This window comes from Punica granatum, chromosome 3 (assembly GCF_007655135.1).
Source record: "Punica granatum isolate Tunisia-2019 chromosome 3, ASM765513v2, whole genome shotgun sequence".
Lineage (NCBI taxonomy): Eukaryota > Viridiplantae > Streptophyta > Magnoliopsida > Myrtales > Lythraceae > Punica > Punica granatum.
In genome coordinates, this window is record NC_045129.1 from 4418561 (window position 1) to 4436269 (window position 17709).

The 17709-nt window shown below is 36.3% G+C and overlaps 2 protein-coding genes and 1 long non-coding RNA gene across 4 annotated transcripts; 2 read left to right on the forward strand and 1 right to left on the reverse strand.

Moving 5' to 3' along the window:
* The first annotated feature begins 7529 nt into the window (after nucleotides 1-7529).
* LOC116201752 lies at nucleotides 7530-7995 on the forward strand. The gene is made up of 2 exons (XR_004155942.1): nucleotides 7530-7734; nucleotides 7828-7995. It is a non-coding gene; the product is annotated as an uncharacterized LOC116201752 (long non-coding RNA).
* Nucleotides 7996-11489: 3494 nt separating this feature from the next.
* Nucleotides 11490-16016, forward strand: LOC116201713 (nuclear pore complex protein NUP50A-like). Of its 2 annotated transcripts, none has more exons than XM_031533094.1 (2): nucleotides 11490-11645; nucleotides 14264-16016. In XM_031533094.1, exon 2 carries the CDS (start codon nucleotides 14299-14301, stop codon nucleotides 15676-15678), a length of 1380 nt encoding a protein of 459 aa, XP_031388954.1. In that variant the 5' UTR covers nucleotides 11490-11645; nucleotides 14264-14298; the 3' UTR covers nucleotides 15679-16016. The 2 variants fall into 2 exon arrangements, with proteins under 2 accessions (XP_031388954.1, XP_031388955.1); XM_031533095.1 differs by having other exon boundaries at nucleotides 11533-11761.
* Nucleotides 16017-16862: 846 nt separating this feature from the next.
* On the reverse strand, nucleotides 16863-17709 carry LOC116201735 (thionin-like protein 2). Its single transcript, XM_031533140.1, has 2 exons — nucleotides 17307-17709; nucleotides 16863-17119 (listed from the first exon to the last, which is right to left on the reverse strand). The coding sequence occupies exons 1-2, from the start codon at nucleotides 17614-17616 to the stop codon at nucleotides 17061-17063; spliced, it is 369 nt and encodes a 122-aa protein (XP_031389000.1). The 5' UTR covers nucleotides 17617-17709; the 3' UTR covers nucleotides 16863-17060.

The following is a 17709-nucleotide window of genomic DNA, read 5'->3' on the forward strand; positions in this document are numbered from 1 at the left end:
TTGTTTCTTAATTTTTTTTCGGAGAAGCAAAAAAACAGAGGTGGTGGAGACTCGAACCAAGGAAAAAAGTCAAATAAAGTGAATGGCTTGATTTTTACGATTATTCGTCTATCATATTTGTCTTTTCAGGTTTTTAAACAACATTTTGTTATCTTGGTAAGATATTATGCCTAAAAAAAAAAACCTCTTAATTAATCCAATACTTCAAAACCATTTTCATTTTCCTGGACTGTCCATTTTTTTTTTCGGTGGGTTGTCCCAAATTTTTTATTTCTTTAAGGGATTCATTGATCCATATGAATTATAGAATACTACTAGTGAAAAAGTCTGCATTTCGTTGCAGGACCATATTTTATTTTTATTATTTTTTAAAAATAAATTTTTAATAAATAAATTAGAAATTAATCGTTATAATATTGTTGAGTATTTCGTATTTTTTCTCTAGCATAGATTACGAAAAACATGCGTGAAACTATTAACCTAAATCTCTCTAATAATCATTATTAAAATGATTAATGTATATTTTTTTGTATATTAATGACATGATAAACGCTCATGTTCTACCAGTTGAGGGATATATTATATTCTGCTTCCTTAAATTAAATATGTAATCTATAATAATATATAAAGCTAAATATTTCCCAATTGATCTCACTCTTGCTTCTCTAAAATACCGTTATTACATAAATGATTATGAATTATTAGATTGAAATTATTTTGATAATTAAATAGTAAATAACCAGGGATACTTACCCTACTATTCCATTTGAGAAAAGACAACCAACTCCCTTCAACTATTGTCTAATCAAAGTGACAGTTATGTTTCCATGGACCTAATTAAATAATTTTAATCATCCTTATACGGATAAAGACAAAAAAGACACCCGAGTATCGAAAAGGCCCATACTCGCTCTTGATCCCGATGGACAAGTTTAATGCTTCCCAATCCGGATGGACCAAATCTAATGTTTTGCTTAATAACAACTAAAATTTTGTATCTGATTAATGCTTTTTTAAGGATGAAAAATTGATTTGAAGAAATGAACTTCTACAACAAAAAGCAAACACTCAATAATTTAATTGAGGGTGATGAAATTCTTTATGTAGCTTGCAGAAAATTCATTCAACTTTTAATATCTCTTTTAAATATTAATTTCAAAACATATTGGTATACACTTTTATTATATATATTTTCTCTTCTCTTATGTAAAATGTATAAGATATGTATGGATAATATCTCTTCATTATTCTAATCTGGATCTTAGTCCAAACAAATTATTAAAAATGTATTTATAATTTTTAATTGGCTTGAAAAATATATATGTAACTTATCTAAATATAAAATATATATATAATGGGAGTATTAGGTTGAGGAGTACTCTGCTTGTACCAACTTAATCAAGTATATAATTTGTTAACTAAATTAAATACTAAAGGGAAAACAATGTAAGTGAAGCAAATAAAAAAAAAGGGAAAAATTTTATGGCGCGACACAAGTCTTACTAATGCAAGATTTTTAGTTTTTGCTATAGATAGATATTTGCTTTTTCAAAGAAGGAGTACTCTACTCGTACCAACTTAATCAAGTGTATAATTTGTTAACTAAATTAAATACAAAAGAGAAAACATGTAAGTCAAGCAAATAAAACAATAGGGAAAAATTTGATGGCGCGACACATGTCCTACTAACGCAAGAGTTTTAGTTTTTGTTATAGATAGATAGATAGATAGGGAGATTGTACTGCAAATATTCAATTCAGACATACCAATTTAATTTTGCTTATTTTCAGGATATCTTTCCTAGGTTTTTATTTAAATATTAAATATCATCTCCACAAATTGATATAATTAGTGACTTGTGAAATTTTTTTATATATGATCAATCGATTATTTTTAGTGGAAAATTTTAATATTCATTTTCATTTTATTCGTCATATCAATATATTACTTATAATCATAATTTTTAGAACAAATATAACATTATCAATATATGTTTTTGTAAAATAGCATTTACTACAAAAAGTTGTATATTACAATAAACGAGGAAATGTGAGGATATTTGGCCAAAATATTGAAATACCACTACTAAAAACACTGCCCTTACCGACGAGTGAAGTCGCTGAAAATCCGCAGGTTCCGTACGCTTACCAACAAAATTTCGACGGAATATTAAGGAAATTTATCCCTCAGTAAACCCATCCTCGATAATTCTTTTCGAGGCATTATCGAGGAAATTTTCCTTGGTAAAAATACCGATGAAAGTTTTCTCGAAAAGTCCTTGATGATATCGAGGAGTTTTTCCTCGAAAAATTGTTGCTCTTATCGACAAATTTATCGAGGAATTTTTCCTCGATAATCAGTGGCTTTATCGAGAAAAATTTCCTTGATAAGTCCTCAATATTATTGAGAAAACTTTCCTCGATAAGTCCTCGATATTAGCGAGGAAATATTGGCAGAGCATCCGTCAATAATACCGAGGAGGTATCAAGGAAAATTTTGTCAGTAAGATTATCGAGGAAAAAATCCTTGATAACTCGTCCAAAAGGGTTAACAATTAAAAAAATAAAGAAAAAAGAAAAAATTTCAAAATCATAAATTTCTATGACAAATTTATCGAGGAATTTTTTCTCGATAATTGACCGCTTTATCAAGGAAAATTCCCTCGATGAGTCGTCTATATTATCGAGAAGATATCAGTGGAGCGTTCGTCGATAATACGAGAAGGAACCAAGGAAAATTTCGTCGGTAAGATTACCAAGGAAAAAGTCCTCGATAACTTGTCCAAAAGGGTTGATAGTTTAAAAGAAAAATAAAGGAAAAAAGAAAAAAAATTCAAAATCATAAATTTCTATGACAAATTTATCGATGACTTTTTTTTCTCAATAATCAGCCACTTTATTGAGGAAAATTTCTCTATAAGTTCTCGATATTATCGAGGAAACTTTCCTCGTAAGTCCTCGATATAATCGAGGAAATATCTGTGCAGCATCCGTCGATTACACCGAGGTTGTACCGAGAAAAATCTCGTCGGTAAGATTATCGAGGAAAAAGTCCTCGATAACTCATCCAAAGGGGTTGACAGTTAAAAAAAAAAGGAAAAATATCACCCAGTATATTGAGTATCTCAGTATTCTGGCCAAATATCCTCATCGCATTTCCCATTTATTTTAATATATAACTTTTTGTATGGTAAAAGCAGAAGCTCACAATCATCAAAACAAGATTAAATCTTTTCTTTACTATTAATTTCAAGGCCAAAAAAAAAACCACCATTACATATACACACACAGACATATTGTACACTTTCACTCGTACACACTCAAGAGCAAAGTGAATTTCCAATAAAAAATTGGCACAGAATACTCTTTTACATGTGATTTCTTCCTTACTAATGCTCCTTTCTTTCTTTTAGGTCCGAATTTTGTGTGTTTCCCCGACAAGCTCACATTAAAAAATATAACTGAATCTTTCTACCGAAAAAAAAAATGACTGAATCTTTTCTATACAATTTCATGGCCAGAGCCACCACTATATATATCTACTGGACCTGCTTCGTTGGGTCGTAGATATATATTTGGGTCGTAGATATATATTTATAATAATATATATAAATCTCGTTGAGGCTTTCAGAAACGGACAAGATGTTAAATGTTTTTCATCTCTTTTTTGAGGTTGCATGCATCAAAATTGGGTCGTATATTAGTTTCGTTGAGTGATGCTGCCACGGTTTCAGGTCGCAACCGGTTCCATTTGGACCATCCTGTGTACTGTACATAATATGGTCTAGATGGAACATTGTGGTGACCTGAATGCGTGAGCGTTGGAACCTGGGCTGGCGAAACTCTTCTTGGAGGCTGAGTTATCATGTTGGTGGTGAGGTATGATGCTCCCCATCCCTCTTTTGCCTAGCTTCTGTATTTTCCTTTTATTCTCCTATGTTTTCTGAGGTTTCATGTGCCAAATTGGGGTCATAGAGAATTTCTCTTTGCTGAGTTATATTGTCATGTCACTATTTCAGATCACCACAATGTTCCATTTGCCGTCCTATGTACATGTTGGGAATCTTGAGATATCTTGCCAATCAAAGCCAGCGCGGTTGTATCTAATCATTTGGACAGATCAAAGCAGAAGAGAGTTATTGATTAATTTGTTCGATAGAAATCTTTTGGTAATATGTAAACAATAATATTTTCACGTGTGTTTTTTTTAAGTATATTAATCTGCTTGTCTAACTACCTCTGTAGGCTACGTACCGAAGAGAATGGAGGCAATCGAGCAGAATGGGAGGAACAGATTGAAGCCATTGTTAAAATCCAAATTGCCTCTGGTGATTACGTATTCTAAAGTGTCATCAAAATCCGGGTTACTCAGTTGATCTGCTTTAATTTTAAATAACACACGGGTCATCCACTGGTTGTTTTCTCAAATAATATTATCGCTAGCTTTAATTGATCGGAGATAAAACTAAGTTCCCGATGCTTCATTAATCCCTAATTAATATACCAAGGTGAGTAAACTTGCTTCTGATCATTTCAATTTTCAACAGTAGATATGAAACACGGCTTAAAATATAGTATATTACTATATATTTCCTTGGATATAGAGGAAATATAAGTTGAACATGGATATATAATTATTTGTTCTAGCTAAAACTTTCTTGGTTCGGAAATAGTTTTAGAAAACTCTCTTAACCGATATGGAGTTTGTTACTAGTCGTCGGAGTCTGGCTAGCTACCACATCCGAGGGGGCAGTGGTTGGCGGGGAGTCCCCAGCCGGATGTGACCCCTCCTTTTCTAATTAAGTATTAAAGAATTTAAGTGAGCATTGTTATTACATCGTTCGAACTTTTTAAAAGGTTTTAGTTTTATAAGTATTAATTCAAACTTTTAGCCTTTTGGGATAACATTAATTCTCAGTTTGGTCAAGAATAAGACTTAGGTTATGCGTGGAGACTTGGACAGGGGCAATGTTATTTCACTTTCTATTCCCAAAGTGCATGACGAGGCGTGATGCTCTTTAGGATAAGTCATTCACTTTTTTTCTTCCAGCATACTTAAAGAGTTATTTAACATTTTATTAATCATTCTCTCTTTTAATGGATAGAACTCTATTCACAACACTCCAACCAACCCAATCATGGATTTTTAACTTTTATATTTTTTAATTAAATTACTGACTAGATATATTTGATTTTGGTGCAGTTGGAAATGGCTGAGGAATTTATGAAACATGCCGTGGACTATTGGGGGGTCTGTTTTATTACTGCTTTATTCTTGATTGGGAGCTGATGCTGAAGGAATATATATGCATACAGACGGAGAGTTTAGTTATAATCTGTAAATTATGTTACAGTGAGCCAGTAAGCCATCATTATGTAAACTAGATGACAGGCTCGTGCATATACACGGACTAGAATTATTGGGAATAATCGTTTTCTCTTTTAGTATTATTTAATTTAGCATATATAAAACATAATAGTTGATAGTTGATATCTTGAATGGAGTCGTAACAAATGTTAAGAGAAGATGAGACATTCTTTTATTTTCTTTATTTATTATAATTTTTTAATAGAGCTTTCAACATATTCAAATGCAGCTCTTTAAATAAGACCCAACTTTAATATGAATATTTTATACAACAATATAGAATTGACACGTCATGTGTAGTTCAAATTCATCTATAATATTCATGCAATTCGTGTCCTATCCCAATGTCGATCTCCCAAGTGTGGGCAGCTATGTATGAGTTTCTGTCTGAAATTTCCTCGACAATGCCTGATTGTATACCTTTTATGTCCCGAAGAGATAGTAATGGTAAAAAAATTTCGTACCCACGATGATCATCATTGAAAAATAGTGCCATGTAGCAGTTGTAAAAATTTTGCATTTCCTCAAAGATCGTCTACTTGACTGGTAACTTAAATCATTCTTTCCTTTGATCTTAGTGGAAAAATACGTCAGTACAGCCGGCATGCATCCGGGTACGTCGTCGACTTGGTTTGTAACTTGAGTCCTTCATCTAGCGTGGCTAGTTTTGTCCCCATCTAATAAAATAGAAGTTGAAAACATATACGGTGAGGCTACAACAGATAAAAGGCTCATCACTCGATGCTTTCTAGTATTATAACTCAGTATGAAAATCTGAAGAGGTTTCAACAGGAACTTTCTCGCCTTTGTAGGCTTAGGGCATGCTTGATTCAGGTGAAAAATCATTCCCTTCCCTATGTATTCCATGCGGAATACATATTCCGTTGTTTGGGAACATTTGAATCCGGAATGGCTGCCCTCCTATCAAGAATTGATTCGGAATGCCCATTCATCCAATGTCCATGGGTAATATCTATTCTCCATCAGGAATAGATGTGAAAAGCCGACAATATCCTCCACTGCCACCGTCGCCCGTCTGTCGTCGTTGCTACTCCGCCGCCCGTCCATCGTCGCCGTCGTCGCCACCACTCCACCGCACGAACTCATGGCTCGCAAGCCCCAGATCTGACCTTCTGAGCAACCCAAGGCTCGTGAGCTCAAGCTCCTATGTTCACGAGCCAGAGGTCTTGACGAACCCAAACTCAGGAGGCCTAAGCTTGTACAGAGAGAAGGAGTTTCTCTCTCTAAAAACCCAAGCTTGGGAGCTTGGGTTCATCGAGATCGAGGGCTCGCGACTCCCAGGATAGGTTCATGAGCCCAACGCAAACCCACCATGGACTTCTCTTTTTTTTAAAAAAAAATTAATTTTATATATTATTTTAATATTTGAGGGTTATATATGTCTTTTTATTTTGTTTATGATGTATTCCCGATTTTCACCATTTTTCTATTATGTCCAGCCAAACAAAATGAATTTGATCATAATTTCAATTTTATTCCTTTCCAATTCTAATCATTGTCTATTATATTATTCATCAATTTTATTTCATCGAACCAAAAGTACCCCGTAGTGATTGCCGTCTTGCAATAGATGGAGTCCACAGTTTCCTGAGTTCAAAATTGTTACCTAGTGGAGCATACATAACAGAGCCATTAAAGTTTATTAGAAGTGTCTCAAGTGAATCCGAATGATTTTCCATTTTGGAGGACTCAATATGGCAATTTAATGAATGCATTATTGCAGGTCATTATGATTTCAAGGAGTGAGATGGCATCGCAATGTTGAAACTATTTAGAGTCACACGAAGGATCACGAGAGGAGAAGTCTCCGTCATCTTACGAGGCGCTTCTTGACACATCGACTTAGTTTTTAGTATTATATGTAGATGTAGTAGTTCTTTTATCTCCTAATAATTTTTTTTTTCAATTACAAAGAATGTCCTATACAATAAAATAGAAATCTTAATAATTAATAACATTCTTTCTTTCGTTTTGATTTGAGAAAATTAAGTTCCGGGTACGTTAAAATGGTTTGCCAACAGTAGATATCAATCAGAAACGGCCATAAAAGCATAGTTCACTATTCGATATATAAAATGGATCGAAAGGGGGCACAAACTTATGTCATTCGGCTTATTTATCACGCTGACAGGGATTTTGTGAGTGAAAGAACCTCTGCACTGCCGATGCCTTGGTAATAAACGACAGCCGTTTTTCATCTTCTAACCATTGTTTTCTCTGCATGCATGTAATCACGGCTTATATTGTTATTCTTCCACCATAATTTTGTGGTTGGGTTGTTGATTCTCGGCCCATCTCCTTTTCGAAGTTTGGAGCTCGAAGAGCACATGACTTCAGATTAGTTTGGTAGGTTGTCATTATCGCTTTCGATTCTATTTTTCCTTTATATGGTTAGTATTGCTGGTCTTGATTTTTTTTTTCCCGATCGATGGTCGGGAGTTCTGTAATTCTGCAGATAATACAAGAAACTTCAGTAAGGATGCATTACGTCTCTGGTTTTCCTTTCCATATGATTTTTGCTTCTGCAGCTAGGGTCAGTTGTGCTATGATGATCTTTGTAAAAACTGCATATCCACTATTGCTGCTAAAATGTGTTTTTTTTGCCTACTCTGCCTTCACCGCACAACAGTAATAAGTACTCTAGATTAGAAATTGCTCGACTGAGATAGCACATATAACTGCTCACAGAGAGAGAAATGTACGACCTTTGACACAATTTTTGGTTTTGATGCAACTCGATAAATTATCCTTAGACCACTCTTTTCCTTATCAATCTTGCACTTATTAGTATTATTTGATTGAAAATCTTTTTATATTTCACATATTACCTTTGGAAAATGGTAAATTGCATAATTAGTTATGAGCTCTATCCCATTTCTTCATCACATCAAATGATGATTACCCTGTTTACGCAGATTATGATCTTAAATGCGCAAAACATGGTAGTGAAATTGGAACTCATCTTTCATGAGAAATATAAAATTCTTTACCTTGTTCTTTGTTCCAAATATGCATTCTCTCCTTCAATCTTTGCTCTCTGCTGTAACTTCTGATCCTGCTTGCCCTCCCCATGCTCTTGTTCTTAGTGTAATATCTTGTTGTCGCTCTTTTTTATTGTCCAATATAAGAGCTCAGTGATAAATGTCACCGTATAATTAAAATTAAAATTAAAATTAATAAAAGACAATTACATATATTTTGTGGCATATTTGCATAAGGATGGTTTAACTACGGTGTAATAATACATCGAATGGAGGAAAAAGAAAATCAAACATATGTCTAACAGAATAAAGAACATGTTATATACTTCATCAATAGGCCTCCTGCTTCAGAAAACCTCTTCTAAAGGATTCTAAGTTCCTATTAAGATGAATTGGATACTCTGCAAGTTAGTGTACAAACTGGAAGTTAATGTTTCCTTTTTGGTCAAGGGATAAAAAAGAATATTTACATATATATAGTAACATCATATTTTCACTATCACTTTAATTGTACATAAAGTGGATAAAAAGTCGTTTATAATTTACCTTTCAGACTGCGAAGTAGCCTTTGGATCCTTATCGTGGAAGGAGAGCTGATATAAGAACTTATAAATAAGTATGTGTATGTTAAAACTTAGGAGTCTCTGTCCTGCTGTAAAGGCTGTACATGTTTTATATAAGAGAGATGCTTCTCTTAGTACAAAAGAATTTAAGTAATGGAGTGGAGAACTTATGGATAAATGTCTCTCAACTTCAAAATTCTATGGACGCACTGCAGAAGAGATTGACATACCTGCAAAAAAAAATATTTTTAGTCAATATATAAAATAATAAAATTCATGAAGGGAAGAACTTGAGTCTCTCTCATTTTCAATGCTGCTTCCATCTTCTATTCTTTCAGCTTCCATAACAACTTAGCAATATCAGAGATGTTGAAAGAGTAAGTTACAACCATATATTAATTATTGACTTGCACTCTTCTGTCAGTCGGATAAGAATTTGAAGATACAGCATCGACCTTCTCTGGAAACATCATAGAAGAGAATAACAGTAACGGAAGCTAGCTTCTAATCTACCAGAAGATATTTTATAAAATAGGATGCTTCAACTGCTTGCGGATACTCGGGGAATAATGAACTATTTTTTTTTTCAATTTTACAGTATTGAAGTTGACAATTTCTTCGTAAGTTTCTTAAGTTGTAAGCCTTTGCTCTAATATTAATAAAACTAAAAGGGCAGAAATTCTGCAGAGAAGAAGACAATAATCATAAAAAGGAAACTGTGAACACGTTTTCATCGGAAAGTATGAATTATGCAATAAATGGAAGTGAAAAACTTACGGGTTAGTCTCTCTCATCAAGATTTTCTCTGTGATTTCGTATTTGCAAGTGAAGGCAATGTGGACATAGCTTTTAGTGTATAATATAGAAGGGAATGGAATTGTTACGGAAGAAAGAACCTATTGGTAAGTTTCTGTTACCCTTGAATTCGAATTTTCCAGGAAACTCCGTGACAAAAACTCCATGAAATTTATTGGAAAGTCTCTGTTCAGCCTAAAGCTTGAGCTCTGATACAAATCCAAGTTGTATCCAAAATTCTGCAAGGGAAAACAACAGTTATATAAGTTGATTGCTTAAATTTTAGGCGGTGCTACACAATAAAATTGAAAAAAGTGAAGACCTTACAGGTAAGTCTCTTTGCCTCCGGCATCAGTGTTGTCTTGCTTCTTTAAGATGGAGAATTTGCTGGTGACAATCAACTAATCCTGCGAAAAAATTATTTTAAGGTAATGTTATGAAGAACATATTACGATTTATAAGAGACACTTAACGTTTAACTAAAATCAGCCCTTGATATTGTCTTCTATTTCAGCTTCTGTGAGAAGTTAGTTTCTGCAAAGAGAGGCCAAATGAGAATAATTAGATAGAATAAATTATAAACTGACTTACATGTTGTGGTTAGCTGAAATAAAAAATTTTTGGATATGCAGCAGCTTCTTCCTTCTCTAGGAATGCTGTAAAGAGAACAATCAAGAAAGCTAGCTGGCAAAAAAAAAAATCTTTCAAAGTTAGTGCTGTTATGAATGGTGTAGCAAATTAAGAGACAACTGAACCTTTGCCCCTGTCGTTGTATTCTCTTCTTTCAGCCTCTGCAGGACCTTGCAGGCGAAGAACATTCATGCTGACATTCTCATCAAACACAAACAATGAATGGAAGGTAGTAGTTTATTGCAATGAAACAATAAAAGTGAAGAACTTACTGGTAGTGTTAGTTGCGCCATCCTCAAATCTCGGTGTTGTTTCCTCTTATTACTGCAACTTTTTTGACAATCTTTATTTGTTGGTTGCTCTGCTTTAGTGAATTTCTTGGCTCAAAAATGGACAGTAATATTAGGTTTTTAAGATTTTTTTTTTGCTGAATAAAAAAATTGATCATTAAAATAAAAAATGAAAAGGCATTGAAGAGTATGGAAACTTGCCATACTCTCTCCACCAAGGCTCAAAAATGGACAGTTATATTAAGATTTGGGCCGTCGGCGAATTTCTTACCATTAACAAAATACATATGGGCTAAGGCCCATTCAGAATGGGAAGGAACTATTGAAACTTGAAAGTTAGAACACGTGTCCTTACAGAGCAAGGCTACTCGAATTTCGTAATATTATTCAATTTTTTAAAAATTTGGATGGCGAATTTCTTTATTTTTTTTACGTCTGCTTAATTTAATTAATTAATCAAGAAAAGCAAGGCAAAATAAAGACTTCTCCTTTTGAGTAAAGATGCAAAGCAAGCTCAAATCCATTGCTCCTTTTATGCTATTAATAAAATTTCCACAAATTACGAACATAAGTTGGTTTAAATAATTCGATGTTCGTTATCTTAAATAAGTGTTCGGGATCGAATCTTACGAATAAAAATTTCACGCGGATCGAATCTTACGATTCAATTGGAACCAATTTTGTATAGACTCATCGTCCTTTCGAATAATAAAATGCTTCAAAAAAAAAATTTCACACATTTTTTTCGACGAATAAATTCCACATAAATTTAATTTACAAGGAAAAAAAAGGCATTGATTCTTTTTTTGATGGTTAAAAAAAAAGCATTAATTCGTATATATTACATGATCATTAATAAGAAACCTTCTTATTGCATATTAGTCTCTCTCTCTCTCTCTCTCTCTCTTCTCCGTCTTCCTTCTCCCTCCCTCTATTGGACGGAGTAGGGTTTTAGTTCTACTCTGCCCTGTTCTGTTCTTCTTCCTCCTCCACTTCAGGTAAGTCACCAATATTATCCCCATTTCTCCACTCTTTACTTCCATAAACACATGTTGAAGCATTTTCATTACATGCTGTGATTGCTGCCTCTGTGTATTCGTTCTCCTTATTTCGGGTAAGTTCTCTTCCAGCGCAACCATAGTCGGTCGAACATGGATTTGATTGAAGTAATGGAGACGACGAACCCTAAGTTCGGAATTGAGCTTCGAAACAATTGGGATTTCGTCCCCCTTAGCTGCTTCCCTGTTACCTGTTTGTTTTAGCTTGACAGCTCTCTTCACCCGTCTAGATTAGATTTGAGTCGTGGTTTGGCTTGCATTTTTTCGTTGCTGATGAAAGATGCTAGGAGTTTAGGGGGAAAGAAAATCCCATTAGAGTAGATTGGATTAAGAAGCCGCAGCTCTCAGCTTCTTCAGCAGAGATCATTCACTGATGTTCGAAAATCGGTCTGTTGAAGTTTTACTATTGCGGGAAAATTTTGTTTGCTCGTAGTGCTCATAGCTGCTACAATGGTGATACTAAACTAAATGTTAGTTCCTGCTAGATTAGGGTTGAAATTTTGCTTTTTTCCTTTCTGAATCATATAGATACCTGTGTTCTAAGTTTTGCTATTTATACACCGCGCGCGCGCGCGTGTGTTGGCTCTCTTGGAGTGTGGTTTTCTCATGGGATTTCCTAAACCTGGTCTGATGTCAAGTTGCTCCTGTGGTTGTCCTGACCGCATGTTATACATGATGAGTGGCTGTAAGGAAATGATAAATTGTCTAAGTAGTAATTGTTTATCATTTTGGTCAGGTAAGTTGTGGTAGGCTAATACACTTTCTTGAAAAATTTTAATTATCAAAAACGGTATTACCGAGTAGGTTTGGTTTTTATGCATATTTCAGGTTGGGGTTGGTGCTTTGGGGTTTTGAGGGCAGGACAATTTCGTGTTTGCTAAAACTCTTGCAAATGGCCGACTTTTTTATTTTCTCCTAAGAAAAGCATGGACACGTTTTGAATAAGAAAATAGATTCATAATTGCCTGGACGCTCCAGACATTGTTTGTCTCTGGGCTCTCTGGACTCCAAATTTAATTTGTACTATGCTTCCTTAATTGTTTACTTTTCCCTGTGCATAGTGTTATCATCGCAGAGGGAGTGTCATGGTCCATTATCTTGTGATGATTTGCTTATATGATGCGGTTCAAAAATTCAATTTTGAGTTCCCCAAGGTTTAAATAAATTGTTGTGTATGTAAAATTGGTTACATAATTACTTTAATAGGATTATTTGCTATGTCGGCATGAGAAAATCTTCGCTGTCCTTGTCGTTTTTGCCGACAAAATTTTATGTAATTTTAATTTCCTTATTGGTCCTGTGGACCCTCTCTATTAAAGAGTGGACCTTTTGTTCTTAGGAACAACTCTATAAGGGCAGACATTTTCCTTTCACTGTCCTCTGTCACCCTCTCGAAAGAGGGGAAAATTTCTTACATCTGATACCTACATCTCTCGAACTCTGCCGCTGTAGGTTGGTTGCTAGATGTTTCAGTTCATGATATTTGTCCTTTTTGAGTTGTTTCATTCTTTTAGTTCTGATATACTACCAGTTCGTTCTTTGTCCTAATGTGCTCAGATTTGTAGTGTTTCTCTTTGATTCATTAACTTGTCCTGCCAAGTTTTCAAGGGAGGCATGTATCTGCCCTTTTGTCTTTCTCACTCCTGCATTTTTGGATTTTCCTTGATATCCATCTTGATACTGAGACCAGATCCGGCCCCCAGTCTTTAATCAGTAGGCATTAGTGCGTATGTGCACAATTTCTCATATGTGTACGTGTATGTGTGTCTATGTGGATGTGGATATGTATGTAGGATGTGTACGTGTGTCATAACCTGGTTTATGCATTTTATGGCTATTGCTTATGTATAGGTGTGATGATCTTTGTTATTCGTTCACTCTATAGTCTTTGTTATTCAAGATTTTATCAGAAGGAGATATGAGTGGCTGGTTGCTAGTATTCTTCGTATCACAAATCATATTTTATATGACAAAAAAGTGACAACGGTTGCACCAATATATATATATAAATAAGTATATATTTTTTTGGATAGTAAGTATTGCACAAATATATTGCTGCAAAGATGCTTTAATGAATTTATTATTTGAACTACTTTTGTAAAGCACTTGGCTTTGTTCACACCGGAGTATATAGGAAACAGTGACCTGAGATAATATTGACACTAGATAAGAAACTTAAAATCTTGTGCTTAGTGATATGCTTGCAGGACAGTTATTCTTTTATGTGAAATATCTTTTCACATCTACTTGCATCTCCTGTGACTTCAGAACCTGCTTATTTTGAGGGAGAAAGATTTTAGAGCTGGACAAGCCTTTTCTTTTCCTTTTGATTTAACAATTGAGAATTGTTTTGTGCTCTCATTTGTATTTCTTTGCATGTGGAAGTCTTCTGTAAGCTTTGAACATGATAAATGCTTGTTCCACTGCGTATGCTATTGACTGCTTCATAGAAAGGTCAATGAGGACTGCAAATCTTAGTCGTAGTCATATGCATAACTAGGGTTAGTCATATTTTTTTTCTTAAAACTTGATGTCGACATTACTCTCTCCTTTCTCAGGTGCTTAAGTGAAATTTGTCAAACCCAATCTTTCAATGGGAGATGCAGAGGACACTCTTCCCCCCTCGAAGAAGAGGGCTGCTGGAAGGGAACTGAACAGGGACAAGCTTGACATTGAAGAGGAGGAGGATACATCTGAGATAGAGTCTGGAACTTTCAAGAGAGCAAGCGAGGAAGTTCTTGCGACAAGAAGAATTCTCAAAGTTCGTCGGAATAACAATCCAGCGACTGCTGCTGCTGCTGCTCAGCCATCCAAAAATCCCTTCGCTGGAATTCGCTTGGTTCCTCCTCCTGAACCAGCTCTCACCCAAGAAGGACAAGCTACTGCTATTGAAACCAAAGGAAGTGAACAATCAGAAAGTGAAACTAAGGAGTCGGAAAATGAAGCTGCTGCACGCAAGGATGAGGGTGCTGTGGAGAAAATTGAAGTGAGCAAAGCCCAAGAGCCACAAACTGAATCTGCTGTGGAGAAAGTTGAAGAAGGCAGAGAGAATGAACGAGCAGAGAGTGGAAGCAAAGAGACAAAGGTTGAATCTGCTGCAGAAAAAGTCGAAGTGGGAAAAGAGGCTGAACAAGACACTGAAATCGAAGCAGCTCAAGCTGAATCTGCTCCAGAGAAGAATGCTGCAGATGAGAGTGAGAATGATGATTTGAATGAAGCACCCAAAACCGAGACAGAGGATAAGGCTGAGAGTGAAGTCAAGAAAGATGAAGAGAACAGTGATTCTGCTTCTGGTGGCACATCATTCAGCTCGTTCCAACAGCTCTCAAGCACTAAAAATGCCTTCACCGGCCTTGCTGGTACTGGGTTCTCAGGTTCCGCATTCTCATTTGGCTCTATCGCGAAGGATGGATCTGCATCTCCTTTTGGACCCAAACCTGACCAGCCTTCATTCAGCTTTGGCCTCACTGGCAATGGCAGCTCTTCAGTCTTCGGGTCATCTGGGGCTCCAATAATTCCCAAGGCTGAAGGATCCGGGTTTCCCTCTAAGGAAGAGATTGTGATTGAGACTGGAGAGGAGAATGAGAAGGTAGTTTTCTCAGCTGATTCAGTTTTGTTTGAGTTTACTGATGGGAACTGGAAGGAAAGAGGGAAGGGTGAAATCAAGGTGAATGTATCCTCCACGGGGACTGAGAAGGCCCGACTCGTCATGAGGACAAAGGGAAACCTCCGGCTTGTGATGAATGCAAGTCTCTATCCTGAAATCAAGCTCACGAACATGGACAAGAAGGGCATAACTTTTGCTTGCATGAATAGCATTAGCGAAGGGAAGACCAGTCTTTCTACATTCGCTCTGAAATTCAAAGATGGGACCTTCGTGGAAAGTTTCCAGGAGGCAGTCGAAGCACATAAAGGCAAGGGGAGCGAAGCTCTGAAGACACCTGAGAACTCCCCGAAGGCATCGGCAGAGTAGAAGGAGGCATACCTAAGCTGCCCCTCTTTATTTAACATCATAAAGGAAAGGAACATGTATCTCAGAGTAGAGTTGTCCAAGTCCTTCAAGGCCTTTGGTGTAGTGGAACTGAGAGGTGTCGGTAATCGACTCCTTTTTGTTGTTCTAGCCTTTAGGGTGTGTCTCTTCGCCTTTACAATGTGTCCGGTTTTGAGGATTTAATACTCTTAGTTCGAAAGAGAAAAGGTAAACAAGCGAGTCGGTACTTATATAACTGAGCTTGACATTCTTTTCAGGATTAAATTTTCGGAACTGAATGAGTATTTTATGTCGGTAAATTTACATGCCTGTTGATACTTCATGGATTGTTAAGCTCATCTTATTCATGAGCTAGAGTTTCTCTATCCTTCCTTGGTTGTCTTGTCTGGTCATTAAGAAACTACTGTCAATGTGTTCCAAAATGCAGTGGCGGTTTGGGATTATCCCTCAACTGAGTTTGGACCGACTTTGGGAATATACGGTATACGCCTTCTCTATACGACAGGACTTATCGGTTCGTCGCCTCTATAATGACAACCAATGCCCGCACTCACTGCTTCCTGAAAAATTTCATCAGTGGAGTGGTTTCAAGGTTGCCCGTCGAACATTGACAAGCTCGTGGCACCATGAGCATACGGTCCATATAACAATGAGCTACAACGACATTGAACTCCCTTATACCGATGATTGACAGGCATCACGGGCATTCTCTCGAGAGCTTGGCATATGAGGTTTCACGGGTCAGCTCTACATGATTGATAGATGAACAAGTCTCAGGCCAAATCATCTCCTGTCAATTATTTGACTGCTCGAGAAATATATTTTCAGTTCCCACATCGATTAAATCAAAATCACAGTTAAGGTTATCATTTGCAGAAACATTCAGTTCGACCTGATTTGGATCTTTATCGCTACCCCCACCTTAGTAGGCAGACCCGCGACACACAAGCATATCTCTTTCATATATCTATTCTGTTTATGGCCGCACGGGCTCTTCGGGTTTTCCATCCTGTGACAATATTTTCGATAAGCACTGGGCAATGATATTAGATTATCGACAGTATTCTCTCTTTAATTTCGTTCTTAATTAGATCAGGAATCGATCGTTCATTTCCGCATACGCACTAAAATGTGAACTCGCACACACATAAAGATATATATATATCTATATATATAACATTCATCTAGATTATGATTAAGAAAAATACATGAAGATTTGAACTCGAACAACTTTTGGTTTTTCTCTCTCTCTTCGTTGTTCGAATAGAAATTGAATTTATTTAGTGCAAACATAAAGAGAAATATAGAGCAATTCTTCCAGAACAGCTATATATATAGCACGTGGTGAAGAAGAAGATCAATCATCAGTGCTTGGAGCACATCCCCGAGCAGGACTCCACACAGCCACCCACTTCCTTTTCACCTATAACGCCCAAAAAAAAAAAAAAATAGAACACATTCGTTAGGATAAAGATAAATTCATAAATGAACCACGTTACGTACGTCGGTCGAACGGGAATGGCCGCTCTACCGTTGAATAAGCTCTACAGCTCATCGAAGACGAGACAAAGAAAGCATATTGAAAAAGGAGAGAGATATATATAACATACCGGGATTAGTTTTGGTGCTGAAGTGAGTGCACATGGACGTAGAGCACCCGAGCGTGCAGAAGTAACTGGCGTCCAGTCTGTCGGCGCTGAGGGTGCTGACGGCCGAGGAGCCCGGTGGGGAAGCCGAAGGAGGGAGAAGACAGTCCTTCAAGCACTGGTAAGCGCACTTGAAGACGTTCTCCCCAGGCTTGAACACACAGAGGACGAAGCAGGACCCGTAGCACATCTGGAAGTCGGCCATGGAGAGGTGGGTCCCCATCAACAGGCCCAACACCACACACACCATGGCAAGTGATGGTCTCCTCTCCATTGCTAAATTCTTCCTTCTCTATTGGAAATTTGACTCTGTGAAAGTGACTTTGTTCTTCTGAGTGACTGTGAAAGTGATGGGATGGGAGCAAGT

Excerpts from the sequence above, each read along its gene's own strand:
- LOC116201713 (XM_031533094.1), top strand. The coding sequence starts at position 14,299 with ATGGGAGATGCAGAGGACACTCTTCCCCCCTCGAAGAAGAGGGCTGCT.
- LOC116201735 (XM_031533140.1), bottom strand. The coding sequence starts at position 17,616 with ATGGAGAGGAGACCATCACTTGCCATGGTGTGTGTGGTGTTGGGCCTG. Across the intron at positions 17,120-17,306 it reads CAGCACCAAAACTAATCCCG|GTGAAAAGGAAGTGGGTGGC; the intron begins GTATGTTATATA and ends TGGGCGTTATAG.